This window comes from Pelecanus crispus, chromosome 7, assembly GCF_030463565.1.
Source record: "Pelecanus crispus isolate bPelCri1 chromosome 7, bPelCri1.pri, whole genome shotgun sequence".
NCBI lineage: Eukaryota > Metazoa > Chordata > Aves > Pelecaniformes > Pelecanidae > Pelecanus > Pelecanus crispus.
In genome coordinates this window covers 38,192,350-38,217,591 of record NC_134649.1, presented here as the reverse complement: position 1 = coordinate 38,217,591, position 25,242 = coordinate 38,192,350, and the positions used below count along the sequence as shown (strand labels likewise).

Here is a 25,242-nt window from a genome sequence, read left to right as displayed (position 1 = left end):
AAGGCTGTGGATGTCATCTACCTCGACTTTAGCAAAGCTTTTGACACCGTCTCGCATAATATCCTCCTCGGGAAGCTGGCAGCTCACGGCTTAGACAGGCATACTCTTCGCTGGGTAAAGAACTGGTTGGGTGGCCGAGCCCAGAGAGTAGTGATAAATGGTGTTAAGTCCAGTTGGCGGCCGGTCACGAGCGGTGTTCCCCAGGGCTCTGTTTTAGGGCCAGTCCTGTTCAATATCTTTATCAATGATCTGGACGAGGGGATCGAGTGCACCCTCAGTAAGTTTGCAGACGACACCAAATTGGGTGGGAGTGTCGATCTGCTCGAGGGTAGGATGGCCCTGCAGAGGGACCTGGACAGACTGGATCGATGGGCCGTGGCCAACTGTATGAGGTTCAACAAGGCCAAGTGCCGGGTCCTGCACTTCGGTCACAACAACCCCATGCAGTGCTACAGGCTTGGGGAGGAGTGGCTGGAAAGCTGCCTGGCCGAAAAGGACCTGGGGGTGTTAGTAGATAGCCGGCTGAACATGAGCCAGCAGTGTGCCCAGGTGGCCAAGAAGGCCAACAGCATCCTGGCTTGTATCAGGAATGCTGTGGCCAGCAGGAGCAGGGAGGTGATTGTCCCCCTGTACTCGGCGCTGGTGAGGCCGCACCTGGAATACTGTGTCCAGTTTTGGGCCCCTCACTACAAGAAAGACATTGAGGTGCTGGAGCGTGTTCAGAGGCGGGCAATGAAGCTGGTGAAGGGTCTGGAGAACAAGTCTTATGAGGAGCGGCTGAGGGAACTGGGGTTGTTTAGCCTGGAAAAGAGGAGGCTGAGGGGAGACCTTATCGCTCTCTACAACTACCTGAAAGGAGGTTGTAGTGAGGTGGGTGTTGTTCTCTTCTCCCAAGTAGCTAGCGATAGGACAAGAGGAAATGGGCTTAAGCTGCGCCAGGGGAGGTTTAGACTGGAAATTAGGAAAAATTTCTTTACGGAAAGGGTGGTCAGGCATTGGAACAGGCTGCCCAGAGAGGTGGTGGAGTCACCATCCCTGGAGGCGTTTAAAAAACGGGTAGATGTGGCACTTCGGGATATGGTTTAGTCTGGTCTACCCTTGATTAGTCTAGAGTGGGCTTGGTAGTGTAGGTTAATGGTTGGACTGGATGATCTTAAAGGTCTTTTCCAACCTAGACGATTCTATTCTATGATTCTATGATTCTATTCTATGTTATTATATGGCAATCCCATATCTAGTGGACAAAGAATCAAACTGCTAAAAAAGCCCCCACCAAACACACGAACAACAACAACAAAACATCATCATGGCTGGCCTCCCTGCTGGGACCCTGAATAGCAAGGTCAAGGTCTAAATAACCTGTAATATTCACCTTCCAGTCTCCAGTTGATTCCTGTTAGCAGTGTTAAAGATACCAGGCAAAGGAATTTTACACTAGTTTTGTCGACACCCATAAGAGGGAGCAATACCATAAAGATTTAAGCGAAGTCAAACCGAGGCAGTGGAGAAGAGAAGGGGAAGAACTCCGAAACCAGCCTTGTCCTTAAAACCATTTCAGATGTGTCTGTTCCATTTATTTTTCATTCTGCCCCTACTCTCAGTTAATTCACTGCAGCAATATCTCGTTAAAAACAAAGGGAGCGTTCTTTATTTAAGGTCAGTTCAAATCCTACAGGAAGAAAGCCCATATTTAATCTAGGTCCCAAATGTCATATCAGACATTTCAGTATCTATCATTTGTGTGTATTTTTCTACATGTGCCCAGAATCACAGGCTAGATGATTAGACTGCTATCTCTGTAAGCCCTCTCTGAGATAAAGTGTTTGAATTCTACTCTTGATTACAATGACAGTCACCCAGAATAGGACAGCATCTACCTAATTGTGTTCCCAAAAAAACCAGACACTCTTTGCATTTCCTAGAAGGCAAACCAATGGAAGGACTGATCTTGCTAAGTATTATATGCAGAGAAGGCTATGACTACTCTAATGCATACAGAAATAATGACATACCTAAATCCATAGTCCTATTAAATAGCCAAGATTGAAATTGCAATGGTGAATATTGTACTCTGTGTCAGCTGGTGGCATGGGCTCTGTCTTCCTTTTTACCTTCAAGAAGGATCAGAGCAAAGGACTCTACATAGATCTTGCCCCACAGAATTGTACGAAGCCATGTGCTATTCATAGGACAGGTCTTTCCAGATAGCAGTGAAGTCTTAAATTCTAGCTTATATTCAGAAGATACAAAGGTTAAAGGGTTCTTAATATGCTTATTCCTTGAGGCATCCTTCAGTAATGATGCCTTTTAAGGTTGTGTTGCCCACGTAACTTCTTAAACAGTATACAACACAAAGTGCACAGGGAAAGGTAAGAAGAGAAAAAAGTAAGAAGAAAAGTGGCCTTTAAAGGTGTCTGATAGATTCCAGCTCCTCTCTTCTGTCAGCTGGGACACACCTGCACTTAGGTGTATGTTGATAGCAAAGCTATAGCCATATTGTAGATGTGAGATGTGATTTGAAGTTGAATAGATGTACCCAAGCCAGATCTAATTATCAGCAATGAAGATTCAATAGTCCAGGTGTCAGCTGCCCTAGCAATTCAGTGTGGTCTCTAGCTAGCTTGGACAGCCCATGCTGAAGCCCAAGCTGTTATGTGCTCACTGCTCTCATTAATTATCTATCTCAACTAAAGCCAGCTAAGGTATTCACTCATGTTGCAGTCAGAACTCCTAAACGAGTATGAAAAAGACTAAATATGTAGTTCAGCTGCAGAACTTGGAAAAGTCTTTTGCAGCCAGATCATTTCGTAGTCCGTGTTGCCATGAAGCTACAAAATTGCCTATACTGGCACAGCACAAAGAGACGCATAGAGACAGGAACAAGTGCCCGCTAATGGGTGTGTGGTATGGCAGCTGCTTGTGCCAGCACTGCCACTTGAATATTCACTCATCAAACTGTGCCTTAATGCACCAGCATTCACCTCAACTCTGAAGCTAGCCCACTGTAAAGCCTTGCTCTTTGGAGTGCTCTAAGGGGACAAATAGTCAAAGACTATACAAAGATTAATAATTGCTGCAAAGCCTTGTCATGACTCATGCATTAATAGCTTACTGCTTGATGGCTTCTCATGCTCTTATACAAAGATGCCAAATAGCATATGAATAAAACCATGGGATAGGAAGTTCACTCTCTTTCCAGTATTCATAGCTGATAAAACCTTCCTAAAGGTTTTCGTTAAGTACTTTTCAAAATGGATTAAGAATCCAACCCTGCTCAGCATTGCAGCATGGAGCAGTCATCTGATGCACAAAATAACAGTTATCTTGCCAGGAAATTTGCTGTACTAATGCTGCTGTCCTAAGCAGCTCAATCTTTAATCTGATTTCTTTGTTTCTTGTTTCAGGCAAGCTGCTGTAACAGAAATGTTCAGTAAAGACTGCTAAGCCACTTGGCATGTCTGTAAAACTCAGGCTTGCTCACTATTCTCTTGCTCTTTCCAGTTGGCCAGGGTCCTGCTCACTTTCATTTAAGGGAGATTTTAATGTGCTTGTACTACTATGATATTGCACAGATCAGCTTGTAGTTACTGTTTTATTTTCCTAGCTGAGCTAGGTAAATATTGATAAAGACTTATACGGGTTACTTTTATAAGGAAAGTAAATCTCTATACACAAAAATTCAAAGTGAAGCGGTAGCTCACTTTTTTTTGGAACTGTCTGTGCACTGTGTATTTAATCATATTTCTGTTGTTATTGTATTTACTGGATACATTTTATAAAGTGCATTAGGAGATCCACAGTGATGTGATCCACCCAGAGGATGTGACCCAGCAGGATTTTTGGCCAATGATTGTAATAGGAGCAGGAGCAAACCAAGCCTGTCATCCTGTTAGCATTTAGAAAAGCCTTCTCTCAGGCCAAGAGATAAATAGGAATCAAAAGTAGATTAAAAAGAAGTAATATGTTGTGAGTAATTTATATCTAGTTTGGATTTAAACTGCAATTTTTAGAAGGAAAGAAAGTTATCAAGAAAACACTTTGTATGCCCAACCTGAACATAAACCTGAAATTAGCTGCTTAAAGTCACTTGTTCCACTGAAAAATATGTGTGGATCAATTCTAGAGAAGGAACCAACTACTGGGAATAATGGTATAGAAATCATAACATAAAACCCACTGTTGAACCATCCATAAAGATCATCTGCTCTATTTAAATTATAGTAGGTTTTTGAGGTGCATTTGTTAAAAAACCTACACCAAATTTCATGTCAATAAGACAGTTGAGACAAAACTGGAGTCAAAGAACAGTGGAAATACAGCTGCCTGGGGACTGCCCACAGTCAGACTGCAGAAGTGCTGGTCACTGGGTTAATGACACAGTGAAACCCTTTTGTAGTACGAGAAAAGAAAATCCATTAGAAAAACCTACAGAGACATCTAGCTCTATTACCTGACATCTGCAGTTGTCTGCCATACAGCGGTACATTATGGAGATAAGCAAGCATGATAAAAATGTTATAATAACCTTTAAAAGTGGGAGACTGGAAATACAGTGCTGTTTTTACTTGCAAAGTGTTTCTCATGCAAGTGTCCCTGGGAGATGTTTTATAATGAATTTTGAATTAAATACAATAAAAATCAAATCAAAGCTCATTCACTGTATACCAAACAAAACAGCTCAGGTTTCAGCTTTGGTTTTAAAGCCAGGAAGAGAATTTACTTGATGAGTTTCTGCTGCTGCTCAGAATTCCAAAAAAGAAAAAGACAATCGCTCAAAAGACAATTTACAAACAGTTTGGTTTTAAAAGCTGATGTTGTCAAGAGATCAAAAGTGAAAGACTCGAAGAATTATTCAGCAAGTTGCAAATATCCATAAAATAAACAGAATTCAGTTCTATTCCAGCATCAAAAGCATAATTTTACATGTACAGCATTTTCTTTTCAAGTATGCATATGATAATTACTGCATGCAAAAATATTAATGTATTACATGTTTCATTTGCATAAAAAAGTTATGCAATTACAAGCAAAGCTCGGTCCCCACTTTGTGTGCACCACAACCGTACACATTCATGTACAAATGAAGAGTGTAACTCTATGTCATTGTGTGCATGAGTTTATTCAGATTCAATATCCAAACATTGATTTGAAAAACAACAGCACGTGCAGATGCAGAAGTCCAATGTCCATGATGTTATTTTTTTGACTACTGTCGGAACATTCCATCTGGACTAAAAGGATCCAGCGTCATTTGAGATTTGATTACTCGAAAACCATACAGCCTCCTCTTACTGGTACTTTTCCATTCCCAGATATAGGTCCAATGTGATTTCTTTATGAAAGGTATTTTTGCTAATGCCTCATAAAATTCTAGATGAAATTAATGCTCTGTGCCAAAAGCTGTCTCTGCAAAGGTGTAAAGGCGCTCTCAGAAGGTTAATAGCGATGATTTCTAGTCTGGGCCAACTTCCACATGGTGACTGTTACAATCAAGCTGGCAGTGATGTTTATGTAAATGAGTCCATTACCAGAATATTTGTATCTGGTTACTAGACTATAGGCACTTAGGGGAAATTGGCATCAATATTTCCAAGACAAGCACTTTTTTCCTTAATGTTCCAAACACTGTTATTTGGGGTTTTTTTCTCTAAACAATGGTTCCAGGTCAATTGATGAGTAAAAAACAGATCATATAAGCAAAAGCTAGTTCTTAATCCCTAGAAATATGAACGTGTTTGGGTTAGCTCTATTATCATTTTTTACAGAATGAAGTTAGATAAGCCACAGTACAACAAGTAGGACATGAAAAATAACCATTCTGTGTGGGGTTTTTTACATTAAAAAAAATGTTGGAGACTTCAAAAACCTTAAAAAAGGCAGGACGAGAACACGTGGGAAGCATTTAGATGTTAAAAAGAGGCTTTAACCTTGTATTAGGTGTAGGCCTTTCAGTCTTGCTGAAACATTCACCTGTTGGTTCACCATGAACTGGTATAATTTGTAGGCTGTCAGCTGAGAACCAGCCATTCTCAATCTAGTCTGGAGTTCCGTGGCCAGCAGTAGCCAACACTGCATCCCTCAGGGAAGGTTGTAAAAACTCTTCATTCTTCTTGCACATGTTTCAACTGCCCATATTGCAGGTACTGACAGTGGCAAGTATCTGCCTGACCTTGTTTGCTGATCTGCATAATTTTACCATAATTTGTCATAATTTGTCCCCCTCATGGCACATTTTATCAAACAGAAGGTAGCTTTATTACAGAGCTTTTTCTGAATCAGTAGCACTGCTATCATTGCAAAACTACATGTTAGATTTTGTTTCTACTTGAAATATTGAGGCTTCACTTGAAGATACGGGATGAAATGCTGGTCCTATTTTTTTTGTTGTTGTTCTTTGACAAGATCAGGGTTTAGCCACGGGCTCTTTGTGTTACACAAGTGCGTGTTATATAGAAGGTCCGTCTTACCAGAGCCAGAAACCAGGACTCTAGTTATTGAGAAAGCACTGCTGTAATACTGCCAGCTAAGAACATGGCTGATTAAAGTTACAGTATTATAAAGTATTTTAGATACCTTATTAAGTATTGCCATAAATGCATGGAATAAAGTGATGTTCTAGGAGTGCCTGCGTGAACAAACTGGAGAAATAGGGGTGTGAGTCATAACAGGAGTTCAGGATTCAAAACATTTCATGCAAAGCAGTACAAAGACATTCAGTTAACCTCTCGCGTCCTGATAATGCTGTTGGAAATTATTTTGTGCATCGTAATATTGGACTTATGCCTGGTGGGGAAGCTAAGCTTACTTCTTTTGATGTATCTAGGGCAATTCTATTTAATGAGTGGTTTGGGTATCTCATTTTAGATATCTAAATTGGAAATTTTTTGCAAATACCCACAGCTATGAAACACCCTATGATAGGATAAAATTTTGCATTTCTTACCCAATCTGGACTTAGGAGAGATGAATTTCATGCCTTATAGAAATTGTAGGTTTCATCTTTTAGAATGTATTTCTTCAACTGGAAATCAGCTAGGCTAGAAGGAATTTACATTTTTAAAGCCCCTTCTGTTAAGGAATCAGAGGGTTTGATTGGCTAGAAAAAAATTCATTCACTCATTTCTTTGTTTCAATTAGACAGAAAGACCTTTTCACATGGCATCTCCCATTTCCCTGTACCTCTCACAGCTCTGTAATAAAGTAAAGTTAAAATCTATGTAAGAAAATGTTATTGCATGATTCTTCAACTAGGAATGTGGCTCTCAACATCTCCCCACTATGGAGATCCACCGTTTGGCATGCTGCTTCAGGTTTCTCAGGCAAGCTGGGAGATTATCTCCTGAGTACAGACTACAAGGGAAATTCTAGCTCTGTTGAAATCAATGGAGTTTGGCTGTTGGCCTTAAGGGAGCTAGCAGTTAAGTCTCTTTCAGGTTAGCAACATAGTGAACAACTTGTTTTAGAAATGTTGTCTACTCAGGGTTCCCTGAAGGTCATCCTTATGTCCATGTTCACCTGCCATTCAGACCATGAGCTTCCACTTGTGACCTGAATTGTTTCATGCATGCTACCGCCTCTAGAGCCCATCTACCTGGGTAGATAAATCGGTAAGGACATCTGATAAGCAACTGTCAACCAGCCTGAGAGACAGCATGGGGGTGGCAGGCAAAGGGGAGGTAAAGCATGTCACGGTTGTGGTTGCTCCCTGGAACGCTCTGTCAGAGCACTGGAGATACAGCTGCTACATGTGAGCACGATTGCACGGAGCTCCCCACGCGCCGATTTCTTCGGGGAGCCTCACTGAAGTGAAAGGATCTCTAACAGTATAGCTGTATTATGCAGAGAAAGAGATCACAGTGATCTCCTGAAGTGCTGCAGACCTGAGCACTGTGTGAGGCACTGGGATCTATCTGCAAGGAAGCTCCTTGCAGGACTGCGGACTGTCTCTATATTACACTTAGCGCAAGAAATTCTGGTCCTGAATGGAACCCTTGGGCATTGATGCACGGTAACAATTAAATAATGATAGTAGTAAAACTTGCCTACACAGTTGTGTACATCTCGTGCAAGCTGAGACGGCATCATAAGTAAAGCAGTTCTTCCACCTTGTGGTTAGACAGACTACTACTGGCAGAGTTTGTACATCAAAAATCACAGACTGCATACGAACAGTGCTATTAAACAGACCCAGTGCACAAAGGATTATTGCTATCACAGGACCCCTCTTGCAGACCATTGCTGCAAATATTAACTAGCCCTATTCTGTAAGGTGAACCTTTGTGTGTGTGCGTGTGTATACTTATACACGTGTGTACAAACAAATAGATTTGTAATGCCCTCTAGCGATCCCAGCCCACAGATGCTACGAGACCTGGTGTAACAACAGCTAGAGTGTCTCCTTTATCCCCCTTAGTCAAAAAAGGCCTTTATTCAATGCAACATGCAAGCTTTGACACGCTGGTGTGGGAACAGGGTGTGAGCGTGTCACAGACATCGAAAATGTGATCTTTTCAAATAGAGATTGTAGCCAGTTTCTGTGAGCAATGCCGCTAGAACTAAAAGGAAACCATTTGGAGGCAGTGAAAAATTCATCTATGCTTCTCTCCCCATTTCTACTCTCCACCCCTATTTTCTGCTTTTTACCTCTGGCTATTAAAGCAATCATATAGCCTTTGTTGTTTGCATCAGGGTACAATTCAGCATAATAGGGTCCAGTGTCTGTAGTCAGTCGCCACAGAGTGAAACCCGATTTCAAAAGCAGTAATTAAATGTCAACTTTGTACTAATGCAATAGAGGTATATTGAGATATATAATTTTGCAGTAAATGCTGAAGAATTGCACTGTGTGAAACAGTGGAACACATTGGCTAACAAACTTCAGAGCCAGTAAGTGAATATTAATGTTTTTAATGGTCCTAAATTACGCTATTTCTGAAGCAGGATTGGCTTGGTTATATAAGAGGGACTGATTTGGTTCAAAGAAGAATAGCAAAACATGAAAAAAACAAGCTGTTTAAAATCTATGTCTGCTTCTCAGATGTTGCCATTCTCTAAAGAGCAGTTTATTAATTACATGCTATCCTGCTCCTCCTCATCATCATCATTCCAGTTGTACCAGCTGGCACCACTCTAAACTGAGTCCTCTTGCAGTAAGTAGTAGGTGCTTCCCAAACACAGTGTAACAATCAGCCCTAGTGTATCAAATTCCCTTTTTGTCACTCAGTCTGCAATTGGCTGCCAAAACAGTTCCCCGAGATAAACTGTCGAAGTCAGGGAGTCACATCAGGCCAAAATTTGACCTAGTGTCTTATATGGCTTTACTGTAATAATTCCCCAATCTTCAGTTTCTTTTGCTCTTCTGTTCTGCAGAGTGACAGCTGGTTATACAAAGGAGCTGAACTTGGCTCCTCTCTATGTATTTTGTTTACTTCAGTTGGCAAAACATTTTTTTTCATTGTAGGGTCCTGAGAAAGCTAGCTTTCATCAATCATTTTTTCTACCTAGAATTGAACTTCAGTGGCAAATTTCAGCTGTAGGACTGTACTCTCTTTGCCCCAAATGTGAAGTTGTTCAGACCCCGAATGGACAAAATAGAGATGTAAGCAAAAATTAATGAGTTTTCAGCTTCCATGTCTAAGTAGACAATTCTATGTAATTATAAGGTTCATTTTTTTTACAGTAGAAAACCAAATTATCTTATTGTCTAAAATTATTTTAAAAAACAACTGGCACCCAAGAAGTCTGACAGGTGCCATGCAAAGAATAACAGTCTATTAAATATTTTTACCTATTCTTATGGAACAGATAAAGGCTACTAGCACAAAAAGCACGTGTGACTGTATCCCACAAAGCCAATTTTTAAGGATAGACTTATCACGGTGGAGGGGAAATAGAATGAGACCCTAGAAGATTGACATTAGCTATTTGTCAAAAGTGCAATTACAGTAGGAACAGTAGATTGACAAGGTTCCCCTCAGACTCTTTCAAAAATGCCTGAGCTTGATTCAGAGATAACACCTTTGAGAAGACACCTTTAGTCTTCATGGGTAGAATTCGTCACTTCTAACATCAGATGTCTAAAATATAGTATCTAGTCTGAAGCGGTCACCTTTGTCCCCTCTATAATCAATAGAAATACCTCTGGTGGATGATTCATCTAGTCTGAAAACATATGTGTAAGATAGGTAGAGTGAATGTTTCTCCAGAGGTGTCTGCTTGTGTCTCCACTGACCGAAGAGAGTCCAGACAACTACCTAGACACCTGACTTCTAAAGGGCTAAAAGTAGATGAGCCATTTAGATAAAGATAAAGCTATGTTATCCTTCCTAACATAGCAATGATCTGGCATAGTGATGTTATCTGCACCTCTCACAATAGTTCGCCTTATTTTAATAAAGTCAGCAAATTCTGGCATTTCACTGCATGCTTCTACCATTGATCCCCTGGATCACTGCTGTTGCTTCCTTGCCCAGACTTCCCAAAAACCACTGCTAGTTCTTCCTTCTTTTCCACCTATGGGCTCTGGTAAACCAGGCATAGTGCCCACGTTAGTAAGTCAAAATGATCTTATCAAATCGACTCTGCAAGACAGCATGCCAGCTGGAAAGCAGTTGCTTTGTCTCTAATTAGAAATGGGTGGGTTAAAACCAGTTTTGATAAATTGGATATTTTGAAATAAGCTGCTCTGGACAAGAACTGTTTTGACATTCTCAGACCCATTGGTAGACGTCTTCCGTAAGTCCTAGAGGAGATCCATGGTTTCAGAAGCCTGGAGAAGGGCAAATACACTGTCCACCAGTAAAAAAAAAACCCAAAAACAAACAAAAAACCCAACCCAAACCAAAACAAACCAAAAACCGGGAAATGGGAACTAGGACTGGTCTTTTAAAACCTCAGTAAAACAGGGATCAAATAATCAAACAAAGCACACCTAAGCACCTAGAAAATAACAGGAAGATTTGTGGAAGCCATTACGGGTTTCATAGAGCCTATACGCTGACTCTAACTGCTTTGTATTAACACCTCTATTTGGATTTCTCGTTCCTCGAACTTCTGTTTACCTTTCATTTTCAGACCGGTGATAACTCCCTCTATAAAGGCCTGGAAAGCACACAGGACATTATGTGACTCTCAGAAAGAAACACCTTCAGCAACAAGTCAGTGTGAGCACATTGCACTTGGTGGTGGTCCTGGGTGATACAGTGACATGTTGATGCACCATGAGTTCTTTTGACACACGGCACAATGTTTCACATTTTCACCAATGTTTCCATATTTTATTAGAAGCCCAGCTCGATCTGGGTGTGTTAAACCCAGCCTCAGGTGTGCATTGGCTGCGTGACACCACCGGCTGCCATTGGGGGGGGACAGGGAGGGGACGGCAGGGAGTTTCTTACTGCAGAGAAAGGTCTAGAACATTCCACTATAAAAACACAAGAGCAGAAAATGAACTTTAAGTGTTTACTTATGAATTCATCTGTCGAAATCTCTTGAACCAACGTTACGATTTCTGGTAGCTAAAACACGCGCTCCTCAAAACAACCTACGCCCTCAGCACCTCGCCACAGCCCTTCCCAGGTGCCAATGCTACACCGCATTAAGATGGCGGCCGGGGGGCCCAACACTACAACTCCCAGCAAGCCGCGCGCCACCTCGTCATCTGATTGGTTGGATGGACCCGCGGGAAGCCAATAAGCATCAGGGGCCCGCCTCCCTCCTTGGAGGTTATAGGTTACTCTGGCAGCAGTGCATGGTGGGAGTTGTAGGCGCTCTGCCGTCGCGCCGGCGGAGGGCGGCGGTTGCTGGGGGCCGGCGCGGGCGACGGCGCCTGCGCAGTGGCGGTGGCGCCCGGCGAACCCGGCGCGTGGCAGGAAGCGGAAGGGGGCGGCCGGGGGCGATTCCTGACGTGTCTCTCCGAGGCAGCTGCCGCCGCCGCCGCTCGCTCTTTGCTCCCGTCCGGCGGCCGCCATGGGCAGTGAGTACCGGGGCGCCTCGGCCGGGCAGGGCGGGAGGGAAGGGAGTGGGGTTTCCGCGGGGTGCGTGACGGCCAAGAGGCCGCGGCTCGGCCACCGGCTCCCCTTTCCCAAGCACCTTGGGACGGGCCCTCCTCACGGGCGGCGCGGCGGTCCGTTCGCCCCGCCGCCTTCAGGCTGCTGGCGGCCAGGGCGGCGGGGAGTCCCTCTGAGGGGCCGTCGCTCTGCCCTCGCCCGCCGGCCCCCAGTCCGGGCCCACGGCTCTCGGGGCTGCCCGCCGGCGGCGGCACTCCCTCCGCGGCCAGCCCTGCGCGGGTTTCCCTTCCTCTGGTTTGGAGGCTCCCTCTGGATTTTTTTTTTTTTTCCCCCTCCTCTCGCGGTGAAAGGTCCCGTTTCCTGGTTATGGCTGATCTTCCTAGGGAAGGGAGCTTGCTCTGTGAACGCCCGGGGACCGGGCATCCCAGGCTCCGGTGTGCCTGGGGCGGCAGGGAGAGACGGGCTGTCACGTTGGCCATAACGCTTTAAGCCAAAAAATCAATTACGTTGTCAGAGTAAACTATAGACAGTGATCTGCAGCCTGGAATTAATCCGAGTGAATGGAAGGCTTTAGAGTCTGCTGCCTCGAGGAGGAGCTGCTTGAAAAGCATCTTAGTCGATATGTATGTTATTGTAGATGTAGGCGAGAGTCACAATTTGGTTTAAGTTTAAAACCACAGTCCAGTGTAATTCAGGCAAATTAATACTTTGAAATTAAGTAAGTGATTTTTATGGGCTGCTCTTAAAAGTGTTACAAAATTGACACTACAGTTGTTGCCTTCCACAAAGAAGTGGAAGGCCACCAGTAGTTTCAGTTCTGCATTGTCGTACGCTTTTTAATTGAAATCAGTCCAAAATATGTGTGCAGTCTTAGATTTGTCTTAAGAAGTTTAGCACTAACTCTATTTAAAATCAGAGCTCTCTGCTCATAGGAGAATTTGTGACTTTGTAGGTACCCTCTTCTTTTGTATGCTTTTTTCTAAGACCGAGACAACTGTTGACTTTTCTAAGCTAAGGATAGGGCCTTTTGACTAGAAAGTGATCATTGCATGAGACGTTCTGTAAAGTAACTTGAATTGTTGCTTATGAACAGTGTGTGGGAATTCTTAAGCTGTATGGCCCAAAAGTAACCTCTGAGTTAAAACTATCTTGGGTATTGTATTTCTCAAATAGCAGGCTAGGGGAGAAGCTATTATGAAGTGAAAGTTCAAGTGTATTGATAAACCTGTGCAAAACAATGGCAAGGTTTTTTTGCGCTGTCAACCTACGTGGTAAAAGGAGAGAACTCCTCTGACATTTTTTTTTTCTCCCTATTTCCAGTCCATACTGTACTTATACAGACTTATACAGAGGTGCAGCTAGTAAGATGTGTTTAGAACAGATAATAATTTAATTTAAAAAAAACAACAAACCTTTGTCCTTAACTGGAACTTTTAACATATAAACTACATGTCCAAATTCAGTTTTATGTGAGCTTTTCCCAGTGTTCTTTGTATCTTCATGTTCACTTTGTCTTTTAACTAATTTCCTTACAGTAAAATTTCTTGAAGTAATCAAGCCCTTCTGTGTTATCTTGCCTGAAATCCAAAAGCCAGAACGGAAGGTAAATTAATAAAATTCTCTTCATAGGTCTATATTTGTGTGGTATAAAATGTTTACAGCTTATTTTGCATTTGTGGGATTTTTTTTTTCCTTGTTGGGAGAATGGCAGTTTTAGGCACATGTGGAGTGCTTGTCTAGTACATCCTGTACTCTGGATGTGGTTGTACAAGAATATATTTGCTGGTAAATGGAATTGTGCAGATATGGTTATGCTGTAGCAGTTAAGTGGTGAGAAGTTGAAAGGAGTACATATTGAAGTGTAAACTAGAGTAATTTAAAATAGCAATTTGAAAAATCTCTGCTTCTTAAGTTCTAATCTAAGATTATTTGCTAAGATAAGCTTTTCTGTAGTTTTTTGGTTTTTTTTTTTTTTTACGCCAGAAGCTCTTTCTTTTGGAAATGTGATACTCATTTCTGTGGAAGTACTAGAATTACCTTCCATTGGTGTAAGCTTGCTTATTTGGATTAAAGTTTCAATAAAGCTTTGTCACTTTCTTTGGCCTTATGTAGTATAAAATGGATGAAGAGTGAGTTATTTTCTTTAGGATGTCCTGTACTTTGTCCCTTCATGAGAAGATCAAGTGTGCTTTAGCTACTGTGAAAGTTTGCCTGATTGACTAGGTCTTATTATCTTGACAGCTTTACCATCATTGTTTGTTTATGGTTTGTTTTTTTCCCTCCTCTAGATTCAGTTTAAGGAAAAGGTACTATGGACAGCTATCACACTCTTCATCTTTTTAGTATGCTGCCAGGTATGTTTCTTTCCTTTGTTTTTAAGGAAGAGCTGAAATGTTCAAAGGATGTTATGAAGTCTCTGATTGAATCCTGTTTTTATCTGTTGGCTGGAAATGCAGATTCCCTTGTTTGGTATCATGTCATCAGACTCGGCAGATCCTTTCTACTGGATGAGAGTGATTTTGGCGTCAAATAGAGGTATGGTCAGTCTTCCAGGCAGAATTTTTTTTTTTGTTTGGGTGAAAACGTTTTTGGACTTGTTCTTACATTGCACTCTATTTTAACAAAGAGAAAAACTGAGGGAGGGAAAAGTCATTTTATGTATTATGTAAAACCATAAACCGGTGTGGTATTGGGAAAGGCACAGCTTTGTGGACAAAATGAGTTTATGCTTGGCTGTGTGCAGTCTGTTATATGCACAAAAATTAAGGAGCATTTTGGAGGGAAAAGGGTTAGGGAAGAGACAGTTCCTAATTACCTGCATCACTGCTGTTGCAATCTTCTGTATGTATTTCAAACTTTTTGATTCACGTTTCAAACCATGTTATGTGTGTGTTGTGGTTTTCTGGGTGACATCTTTTGAGTCTGTCTCACAGAAGATTAAACTTCATGATAGTTTGTATAAATTTCAGTTTCTTGTAGAGACTAATGCAGGTATGAATTGAAGAATGGTGACAGTTTCCTGAATTCACTTTGTCATTATATATCATTTGGGCTATCTATGACTTCATATCATGATGAGGTGTGCATATATGTGTGCATGCAACTTGGTGCACTCCTGAAAAAAGCTTGGGTTTTCCTATTTAAAATTAGGAATAATACAGTGAATGATTGTCAGAGGCAGAAAGCAAATTCCTACCTTGCTTTATGCAGAGTAAATCTGTTCCTGACAGCAAAAGTCTTTTTTGGTGAACATAGTTTTTGAGGTACTGAGAAGTACTACATTACTTACCAGACTGACTTTTAACAAGTTTCTGTTATCATTGAAACCTTCTGTATTTATGGAGATCTGGAGTTTTATATCTTCTCCATCATGAATGTAAGGAGTGGAAAAAACAAACTGAACTTCAAAGGTGCCTGGGTATGGTACACCCCATTATTTTCTTTCATTGTTTTTCCTGTGTCTGGCAGGTACGTTGATGGAGCTGGGTATTTCACCTATTGTCACTTCTGGGCTCATCATGCAGCTCTTGGCAGGTGCCAAGATAATTGAAGTTGGTGACACCCCAAAGGACAGAGCTCTCTTCAACGGAGCACAGAAATGTAAGTACCAGCTGGTATTAAAGGCTGATGTTTTAGAGTATCTAACCCTAACAATAGGAAATGTGAACTTACCACGTGATGAATGGTGGAGTCGGATAATGTGTTTCTGTCGTGCTATGTCTTCGTGTTGTGCTACAGATTTCTGTATTTCATTAGTCTTTCACTGACTGCTCTCTGGTTTGTTAGCTGTTAAGCTTCAGATAGGTTTGTAAAGGAAAAGTATCTGCAATTGGCATTGCTGCTGTAATCTCATTGGATAAACTAAGCAATATGCAGACTGTGGGGACCCAACCTTTGAACTGTGTGTTGGTCAGTGTTAACCTAAAAAAGTTAAGATGTTTGATGTAGTTGTTTTCACCTTGCAGTTTCAAGCATGGTTCTTTCTCAGCAATGAGAGATCTCTGTGCTCACTTGATAAATGGCTTTTAGAAAAATTGAAGTATTCTTTAGCTCTTCTGTGCTGTACTGCACTACTTAACTGATTGTTTTTACTGTAAAAAAAGAATCATAAATTGCTGAGGTACTATCTTAACACCCTTAGAGTTTTCAATATCTAAAGCAATCTTCGATGACCAAACCCACTTGCTTCTAAGTGTATTTGTTTCTGAAGTGTCTGTGTGTATTTTCGGTGCCAGATTTCAGACAACAAAGTTAACTTGCCCTTGAATTTAAACATCCTGTGACTTATTCTTTCCCTACAAAGAAATGATTTATATTTCTCCAATTGCCCACTGACATAAATCTCCAAAACAAATACATACTTTCTTTTTTGTATTCTACAGTGTTTGGAATGATCATTACCATCGGACAGTCTATTGTCTATGTAATGACTGGAATGTATGGAGACCCATCTGAGATGGGTGCTGGTATCTGCTTGCTTATCACAATTCAGGTAATTCCTAGTCCTCTCTACTTATTCTTCCTCTGAAAGAATCAAAAAATCAGCCTTACGGACTGTCTGCCTCACATGCAGAGAAAAAAGATTGAAGTGTGCCTGCTTCCTCATATATATAGTCTTTCCTTATCTTGTAGTACAAGTTAATTTTTTAACAAAAATTAAAAAGGGATGGGACTAATGCTGTATTTCTTTTTTTACTGCAGCTTTTTGTTGCTGGATTGATAGTTCTGCTGTTGGATGAGCTCCTGCAGAAAGGATATGGTCTTGGTTCTGGCATCTCTCTCTTCATTGCTACCAATATCTGTGAGACTATTGTGTGGAAGGCATTCAGCCCCACCACGGTGAACACAGGGCGAGGTAATATGGCATAGTCCATTTTCTTTGCTTGCATTAGGATTGAATTATTTATCAAATGAAACATAAAAAGAACAAGTAGCTTCCACCCGTATTCTTTAAAATTCCAACTCTTTACATTCTTATATAGAATAGTACAATGATCATTTAAAATATAAAAATGTCAGTTGTAGAAGTCAAGGCAAAATCCTTTTTTTGCACTATGTTAACTTAAATGGCAAATGCTGTTACTGTCATCTTAACTATGTAGTTGCCGTGTAGTGAATCTTGTTAATACAGCAAGTGCTCCTATGCAAGGTGCAAGTACAAAGACATTTCTTTTTAATTTTGTAGTATCTCGCACGGATATTTCCTCGACTTGAATTTATTACAGTACCTCTGTTAAAACTCGATAATGGTAGACTGCTGTTGTATTACGGCTGCTGCCCAACTTCCTGGCAAATATCATCTGTTTCTTTCTGCTCCTTGCACGTATTATTCTTTGCCCCAAAGACCTCATCCTCCAAACCTGACAGGAGGTGATCTTGTTTGCTGCTGTATAGTAGAAAACATAAGTGAGGTTATCACATTTTCTGTAATACAAACAATAACTAGTGTCTCACCATGAATGATACTAGAAAGTATGCTGCCTCCCTCCCTCATTTAATTTAATTTTTTTAAATTGAGAAAGAACTTGGTGAATGTCAGTGTTTCTAGAGACCATTAAAGTTATCCCATTTGATTGTTGGGTTGTGATTTAGTTTCTAGGCCACCACAGGGGGATTAAAAAAAAAAAAAAATCTTGGAAATAACATAGCTAATACAAAGGATGACAGTAGTAAAAGTCTGAGAGTATGCTCAAGATGAAAAAGACTTGGAGAAATCCCATCTGAATCCGTAGTTCAGAAGTGTGCCTAATGAGACAAAGCAATGAAGTTTGGAGATAATCACAGCACACCTAACTTGGTTTTTCTTTTCCTTTCCAAGGCATGGAATTTGAGGGAGCCATCATTGCTCTGTTCCATCTTCTGGCTACTCGTACAGACAAAGTCAGAGCTCTTCGTGAGGCCTTTTACCGTCAGAATCTCCCCAACCTTATGAATCTGATTGCCACCATCTTTGTCTTTGCTATTGTAATTTATTTCCAGGTCAGTTGGAATAAAGAGGACTGTAAAATGGTTTGTGTGGAAGTAGATCTGTAATCTGCTTCCTTCTACAGGAAACTATATTTTCACTTTCTAGTGCCTTCAGAAGACTCATTTTCGTACCTGCAACATCTGGATGTTTGTTTAACACTAGCTTCACTTAATCAATTTCCACACTTACTATAGCCACACAAAAGACCTGACACCTACTTTGGTCTCTGGAAAAAAAACAGATGAATGTGTACACGTAATCTTGCCTAACCCAAATGCTATTGCTTTTTGCTGCAAAATACTTTAAAGTCTTTAAGCCTGTATGTCTCTTACTGTTTGTTGCAGCAAAATGCTGAAAAATACAGAAAATGTAATGTTTCTTTTCTTGGATGCTATGTTCAGTCTTCTTGAAACTTCAGATTTCTTCTGATGTCTGTCTTTCATACCTTCTTATATGTGTGAGTTTAGAGAACCCTGCAGGCTTCCAGGCCCTTTGCAGAAGTGTTTGTGTGGATAACCCTCTGGGTAGAGTATATGTACTTGTACAAAATGATAGCAGGTTGGTTTGGTTTTTTTTTTTTTTTGTTGCTGTCAAGGCCTTGCACTTGCAATTTATGACCTGTGGTATGGGTTCATGTCCAGATGTAATGGGGGACTTTCTTTTGAAAACTTTTCAGGGCTTCAGAGTGGATCTTCCTATCAAATCTGCTCGCTACCGTGGCCAGTACAACACCTACCCTATCAAGCTGTTCTACACTTCCAACATTCCCATTATTCTTCAGTCTGCCCTGGTGTCAAACTTGTATGTCATCTCCCAGATGCTTTCTGCTCGCTTCAGTGGCAACTTACTGGTTAGCCTGTTGGGCACTTGGTCTGTGAGTATTCCTTCTAATCTTGCATACAGCTTTATAAGAGCACCATTAAAGTGCATGGTTGAAGAGATGGTCTCTCTAAATATTAAGGCACACTTCTACAGGTGGTCATGTACACTGAAACTCCTAAATTAGTAATTTGTTTAAATTAATGGTAGAGTATGAGACCTGCTGTGATGAGTGTAGATGTTAAGTCTCCATTTACCTTTTGCCTTGGGCTGTTCTTTACTGCCCTAGGTATTTTTGCTGTTCTCTACTGTATTCCATTTCCACTTTAGAAACTGCTTGTAATAGTAAAGCTTCATCTTTGTGTGATGCTGTAGTGGTAATGATACACAGTGGTGTGAAGGTGATATAAACACAGGCTTAGCTTAAAGGCTAAGAAATAGTGGGAAAGTTGGTGACTGGTTGTTTCCTTCTTCTAGGACACGTCATCTGGAGGCCCCGCTCGTGCCTATCCAGTTGGTGGACTTTGTTATTATCTGTCACCTCCAGAGTCCTTTTCTTCAGTGTTAGAAGACCCTGTACATGCAGTTGTTTATATTGTATTTATGTTGGGCTCCTGTGCTTTCTTCTCGAAGACATGGATTGAAGTCTCTGGCTCCTCTGCTAAAGATGTAAGTTTAAAATGATAAATTATGTAAGCTGACATGATGAAATCAGATGGGCTCTTGTCAGAATAAGGGACTTTCTTTTGAAATAGCTATTATGCTGGTAATCTTGTTAGTCGCTATTTATACAAACGATAAATATCACCGTGTCTTTTTGGTAAGTGGGGAGGAGGAGGGCAGAATAAGGGTAATTTTTTTCCCTGTTTTCTTTACTGCTTTTTCAAAAACAACAACAAAAATCAAATAATTGCTTTCATTGGCATTAGGAAACTTTGAACATTGCTGTGTGACATCTGAGCAGTGTGAGGGCAGGCAAGGTAACAGGAAAGGTAGAAACTCTTTCAGTGCCAAATAACAGATGCACCATGCGCAAGGCAGTCGCCACTTAAGAACTTGCAGGTAAAGCTTGAATGCCCATGCCTGGCATAGAGACTTCTTAACTCTTTTTGGGGAAGATTAACTAGAGGTGGTTACTTTTAACTTGAGAATGCTGATAACAGAGAATATAGTGCAGTGCATTAATGTACCTGAACCTAGCTTCTCAGAATTTCCATTTGCTACAGGATATTTGATACTCAGCAACTATATCATTCTGAAATTGGAATTGGAAAACAAGATGGAAAATAGTTGTCATTGTGGTGTGTTTGTATTGTGTGGTTTTGGGTAGGAAATCATGTTTGGCAGCCATATGGAATGGTTTAATCCATTCTTTAACAAATATGTAATAGTTACACAGTTACTGTAACAGCGTGAGCACTCTCTTGTTTTGGACTTGCATCTAGCTGCTTGTTGTCAGGCGTGCAGGGAGGCACTCGCTGCCATGTATAGCCAGATTTTTATTTCAGTATTAACCAACATACAGCTTTTAACACTTTAATATACTTTCCTGATACTGAATAAAATTATTTTAAGTTCATGTAAACAAGGTCAGAAATAAGAATTGATAAATCATTACTTAAATGTTCACTATATAGTGGGAAACTGGTGGCTTAATCATCTGAAAGTGTGTTTTCTCAGTACATTAGATTCAGTGACAAGCACCTTCAGAAGTTCCCCTGCTAGAGTTTCAGTTTCCCTCAGTTGTTAGTAAAATGTTTGCAGGGCTCTATTGTAACCCTGTACAATTGCAGAAATCCTATTTAAGAATAATGTTCCAAGAAGGGATTGTTTCTAAGTCATATAGTTTCTAATATGGCCCCACAAATAAATAGTTAGCTCAACTGAATGTGGGAAACTGGAGTGGACACTTCATAGGATGGTTTTGCTAACATCTACTAAACCCTTACCAGAAGAAGGGTAGGTGGCAAAATGGGGATTAAATTATGTGTATGAGAGCCTACCAATTTCCAGATTTTCCTTTTCTCAGTAGGACTAGGATTATCCAAAAGGCTTTGCATAATTGACAGTGTGGAAAGGTGCCTGTGACTACAATCTATCTGAAGTTAAAATACTGGATGTTTTAAACTTGTATATAAAAAACCAAAACCCAAAACAATAAAAAAGAAACCCAAACCCACCATCATTTACTGAAATGTCTTGCTTCTGTTTTCCCATAGTACTAAGTTCTGTGGCTTTGGCAAATGATACTAAACTTACTTGCTCCATTCCTTGATTCAATACAGGTTGCCAAACAATTGAAAGAACAACAAATGGTAATGCGAGGCCACAGAGAAACTTCAATGGTACATGAACTAAACAGGTGAGCTACACATTTCACAGGCTGTTTATGCAAAGTGTTATGGGGAAACGTGTGGCAGTTTGCTTTGACTGCCATTTTCTAGATCCTAGAACACAGATGTTCTTTCAGCTTCAGTGTTACATGCATGAGACAGACTATTGTCTCATTAATGGAAGACTTGTACAGTACATCATATTCTTGCCTTACAAGTAGAGAAATGTGCCTTAAATTCTGGAGCTTGTATTTTCCTGTTACATTTTTTCATTTTTATACATTTTATAGGATAGATAATAATGAGCATTTGAGTGTACTTTACTACTTCAAACTGATGCACAAGTATTTTTTTTATTGTAATTTTTAATGTGTTGTTATGTCTTGAGCACTGTTTTCATGCAGACCTTGCTTCTAAAACAAGTAGTTACTTAAATCTACTAGGTGCAGAGGTAGACAGGTGTTGGTCTCTAGGTTTTCTAATTGCAGGGTAGGTCCTGTGCAGCCTTCATGTTACAGAAATGTTATCATAACTTCAGATTTCAGTCTACTGCAAATGACTTGAAGAGCTAGTAGCCATAAGCTTAATCTTTGTGCTTAATTGCACAGTAGACTGTAATAGCTTGTTGTCTGAGTTTAGCATTTTTTTCCCCTCCAGTTAGGTTGAGCTTTTTATTTCCTTACCTAGTATATTGGCACTGTTGCATGTTCCTTATCTTGGATTGTAGACCCGTGAGAGAAGAGAGTATTCTGCCATTGACTTTTTTCCATTTGTGTAGTTTCATTCTTGGTTTTTTTAACCACCTGGTTAGATTATCTTCATAGTGTTCTTTCTGTTCTCAGTGGGATTGGTTTTCTAGGAAAACAACCTGCTTCTGATTTAGATACTTTCCATAGATCCCATATACCACCCACCCTAGTGTATTTGTTAATATCCTGAGCAAACTCTAATGGCACATTTCTATTCTCATTTTGTGTTTTACAGGTACATCCCTACAGCTGCTGCATTTGGTGGTCTCTGTATTGGCGCCCTCTCTGTGTTGGCAGACTTCCTTGGGGCAATTGGGTCTGGAACTGGAATTTTGCTCGCTGTCACTATCATTTATCAGTACTTTGAAATTTTTGTAAAGGAACAGAGTGAAGTTGGCAGTATGGGAGCTCTTCTTTTCTAAACCTAGCTCCTCATGGACCTGGGAAAGAGGGGACGAACATTCTCACAATATAGCCAGTCAGGTGAAAAGAAGTAATGTAAACTTGATAATGTCATTCTATAGGAACACGTATTTTAATAATGTTTCCAAAGCGCATTCCCTTATGTTCAAACTTTTCTAGCATACTGTTTGCATTTTATAAATTGATGAGGAAAAATGTGCAAAAAAAATTTTTTTTAAGAAAATTATTTTTTAATTAGGTGTTAGGAAAATCAGCTTTCTGAATTGGATTTAGTTCAATGACTCTTGAAATTTTTTTGAGCCCCTTTCAAATTTAGTATACCTGAAGCCTTTACAGGTTTTAATAAATGTTTGTTAATGAATGTTTGGAAGGGATTTTTTTCCATTTAACTTGTTTTTGCATCTGCTTTGCAGTAGTGTTGAGGAAAAAAATCTCCTTCTAATGCTCAAGTTCCGTAATTATGGTTGTAAGCACAAGCAGTGTTTAATATGTTCCGTTTTGTGTTTGGGGTTTTTTTCAGTATGGCAGATTTGGAAGGCAGTTATTTCTTTTTACTGAATTGTATCTCTAATTCCAAATGTTTTGTCTTGTAATTACTATGCTAGACCTTGTCAGATGTTGAATATTGGCTTGAGATTTGTCAAGTTTCTGTGTAAGACAGGAGTGCGTTCTTTCCCACCACCCCTCCTCCATAAGCAGAAAACTCGGGTCAATCTAGATTCCGCCGAGTCTGTGCCTAAGGAGTTGCAACTTTGAAACCTGATCATACTGGCAGCTTTGTAAAACCTTCTAGTTAGTTTTCATTGCCATTAGTGATAGTATTTCTAGTCCTGATGCTAGCTGAAAGAAATGGATGTTATGGCTGCTTAGATGCAAATCTGCTTGTGCTCTTTGCTAAAGCTAAGTTTCTCTCACTGATAATAAATTCTGGTCTTGCAGCAATCAGGATGTTAGCTGACTACTCATATCTAGTGAACTTTGAGTCTCATTACCACAAAGGAGTGTGAAAAGAATGTATGTTACTTGTCTGTTTCTATAGATCTAGATATGAGACCCTTGTCAGATAACTCCTGTAAGTTGCTTATGTAGAAGGCTTTTCCATCCTGTAATCTAATTGACTTGAATGGTGCATAGAAAAGTACTTCTTCAGAATGTATTGGGATTCCTCCTTTTTTCTGAAGATCACACCTTCAAATTGGAGAAGTTACAGTAAAAGGCTTTAATGGACCAGAATAATAGTTGATTTTCCATTTTAATTTAGATTGTCAGTACTAATCAGGTGCCTAGGACCAAATGCAAATATTTGTGTAGAAGTCTTGTAAATACGCTTTTCCTCAATCAGTATTGGACAACGTGGAAACCAGAATGAGGAGTTATAATGCTGGAATGTTTCTCTACACTGCATCAATGTGCATTCTGTGCATTTCTGCATGTTGGGCTGACAGTATATGAATTACTGTTTCTGCTTGGAGCGATGGGACTCTGTTACGTACCCAAGGAGCACAGATGACATCCAGAAGCCCTTGTTAATGCACTGAGCTCAAATACCAAATGAGTGAGAAATCGGCAAATTTGGAATGAGATACATCTATCAATAAAAGTGAAACTCCTGGGGTGAGAATCACAATTGGAAAAGGAACAAAAGTATTAGGATAAAGTATCCGTGAAATGCTCACTTCACACTACGTTCTAATTTTTCTGTCTTTCATAAAGTACTAGTATGCCACAGCACAATTTTCATGTGAAGTAAGGGACAGTTAAAAAGTGACTTTAAAAGGAGAGGGAAAGAGCGTGGTATGGGTATTCTGCTTTGGGGATTTTTTTTTGTTGTTTTCCAGGAAGCCTAATACAAATTTTCTTTTGAAATAAAAAGGACTCCACTTCTGGACATGCAGCTCTGGCTGGGCTGGAGCTGTACTTGTATTTCTGGTCATATAATCTGTGAACTGGTTGCAGTTTAGACCGTAAGCTCTTCAGTGTCTAAGCAGCACTTGTTCTGTGCATCTGTTGTGGTTTCTTTTTTTTTTTTTTTTGTCTAGTGGTGAAATCTTTGTCTACTATCAAGCAGCTATGTCCTCGAAGCAGGACCTGCTGATCATACAGAGGGTGTTCACAAAAAGAAATAATGCCTAAATAATCTGCTTTATAATGAAATAAAGTACATCTTTGGAGCTAACACTTGGCTTTCGGTGCTTTCAATACTGTTACAATTCTAACACTTGTGGAATAACGTTACCTGCCTACGGGACTGTGATCCCTCTCAAAACAGCTGTTTAGAGTGTCAGTGTAAAATAAAGACAAATTGTATTTGCTCCAAGGTCTTCTCTCAACAGTAGGTTGCCAAAATAACAGAACCTTAACTATTCCTCTGGGCTTTCCTGTTCAGAAGAGTTGCAACTCAAAAGGCGCTGCACAAGTAGATAGTGGGAGAGTGAAGTAATGATGCATCAGTTTAACAAAAACTATCTCCAATACAAAATACAGTGCTGATCTTTCTATAGCATGATAGTAGTAGCAGGAGATTAATTGAAACAACAAAACTTGAAGCTGATGATATTCCCAATATTGTTTTGCCCTCTGAGTTTTTAAACTTAACTTGGAGTAAGGAAAAATCTTATCTTCCTCCTGAATAGAAATATACTAGCACTTAAAAGCAAATTTATTTAAAATACTGGTACTGGATGCAAGAAGTTTGGCTAAGATTTTGGTTGTGTATTAAGTAGTTTTAAGCAACAGCTTGATTTCTCCCTTGCTTTTTTATTTCTCCCCAGGAAACTTGTATTAATAACTGTGGTTGCTGTAGGAATATTATGTGATCACACATATGATCACAGAAGTAATTGAAGTCACTGTAGATATGGTGAGTTATCCGCAAGACGGCTAGGTGACACCAAGGCAAAGTCTGAGACCCTCTTTATGCTGGTAGTTCTTTAACTGCAAAA

General features: G+C 40.2%; 1 protein-coding gene across 1 annotated transcript; it reads left to right on the top strand.

Annotated features, from left to right (window-relative positions):
• Nucleotides 1–11,943: 11,943 nt before the first annotated feature.
• SEC61A1 (SEC61 translocon subunit alpha 1) lies at nt 11,944–24,526 on the top strand. The gene is made up of 12 exons (XM_075714016.1): nt 11,944–11,974; nt 13,544–13,611; nt 14,297–14,362; nt 14,465–14,543; nt 15,477–15,608; nt 16,391–16,500; nt 16,710–16,863; nt 17,827–17,987; nt 18,653–18,850; nt 19,273–19,464; nt 21,081–21,157; nt 22,113–24,526. The coding sequence occupies exons 1-12, from the start codon at nt 11,968–11,970 to the stop codon at nt 22,297–22,299; spliced, it is 1,431 nt and encodes a 476-aa protein (XP_075570131.1). The 5' UTR covers nt 11,944–11,967; the 3' UTR covers nt 22,300–24,526.
• Nucleotides 24,527–25,242: the final 716 nt, after the last annotated feature.

What these genes read in the sequence shown, in the direction of transcription:
- SEC61A1 (XM_075714016.1), top strand. An exon ending in CTTCAACGGAGCACAGAAAT is followed by an intron (nt 15,609 to 16,390) that starts GTAAGTACCAGC and finishes TGTATTCTACAG; the next exon opens with TGTTTGGAATGATCATTACC. An exon ending in CACGGTGAACACAGGGCGAG is followed by an intron (nt 16,864 to 17,826) that starts GTAATATGGCAT and finishes TTCCTTTCCAAG; the next exon opens with GCATGGAATTTGAGGGAGCC.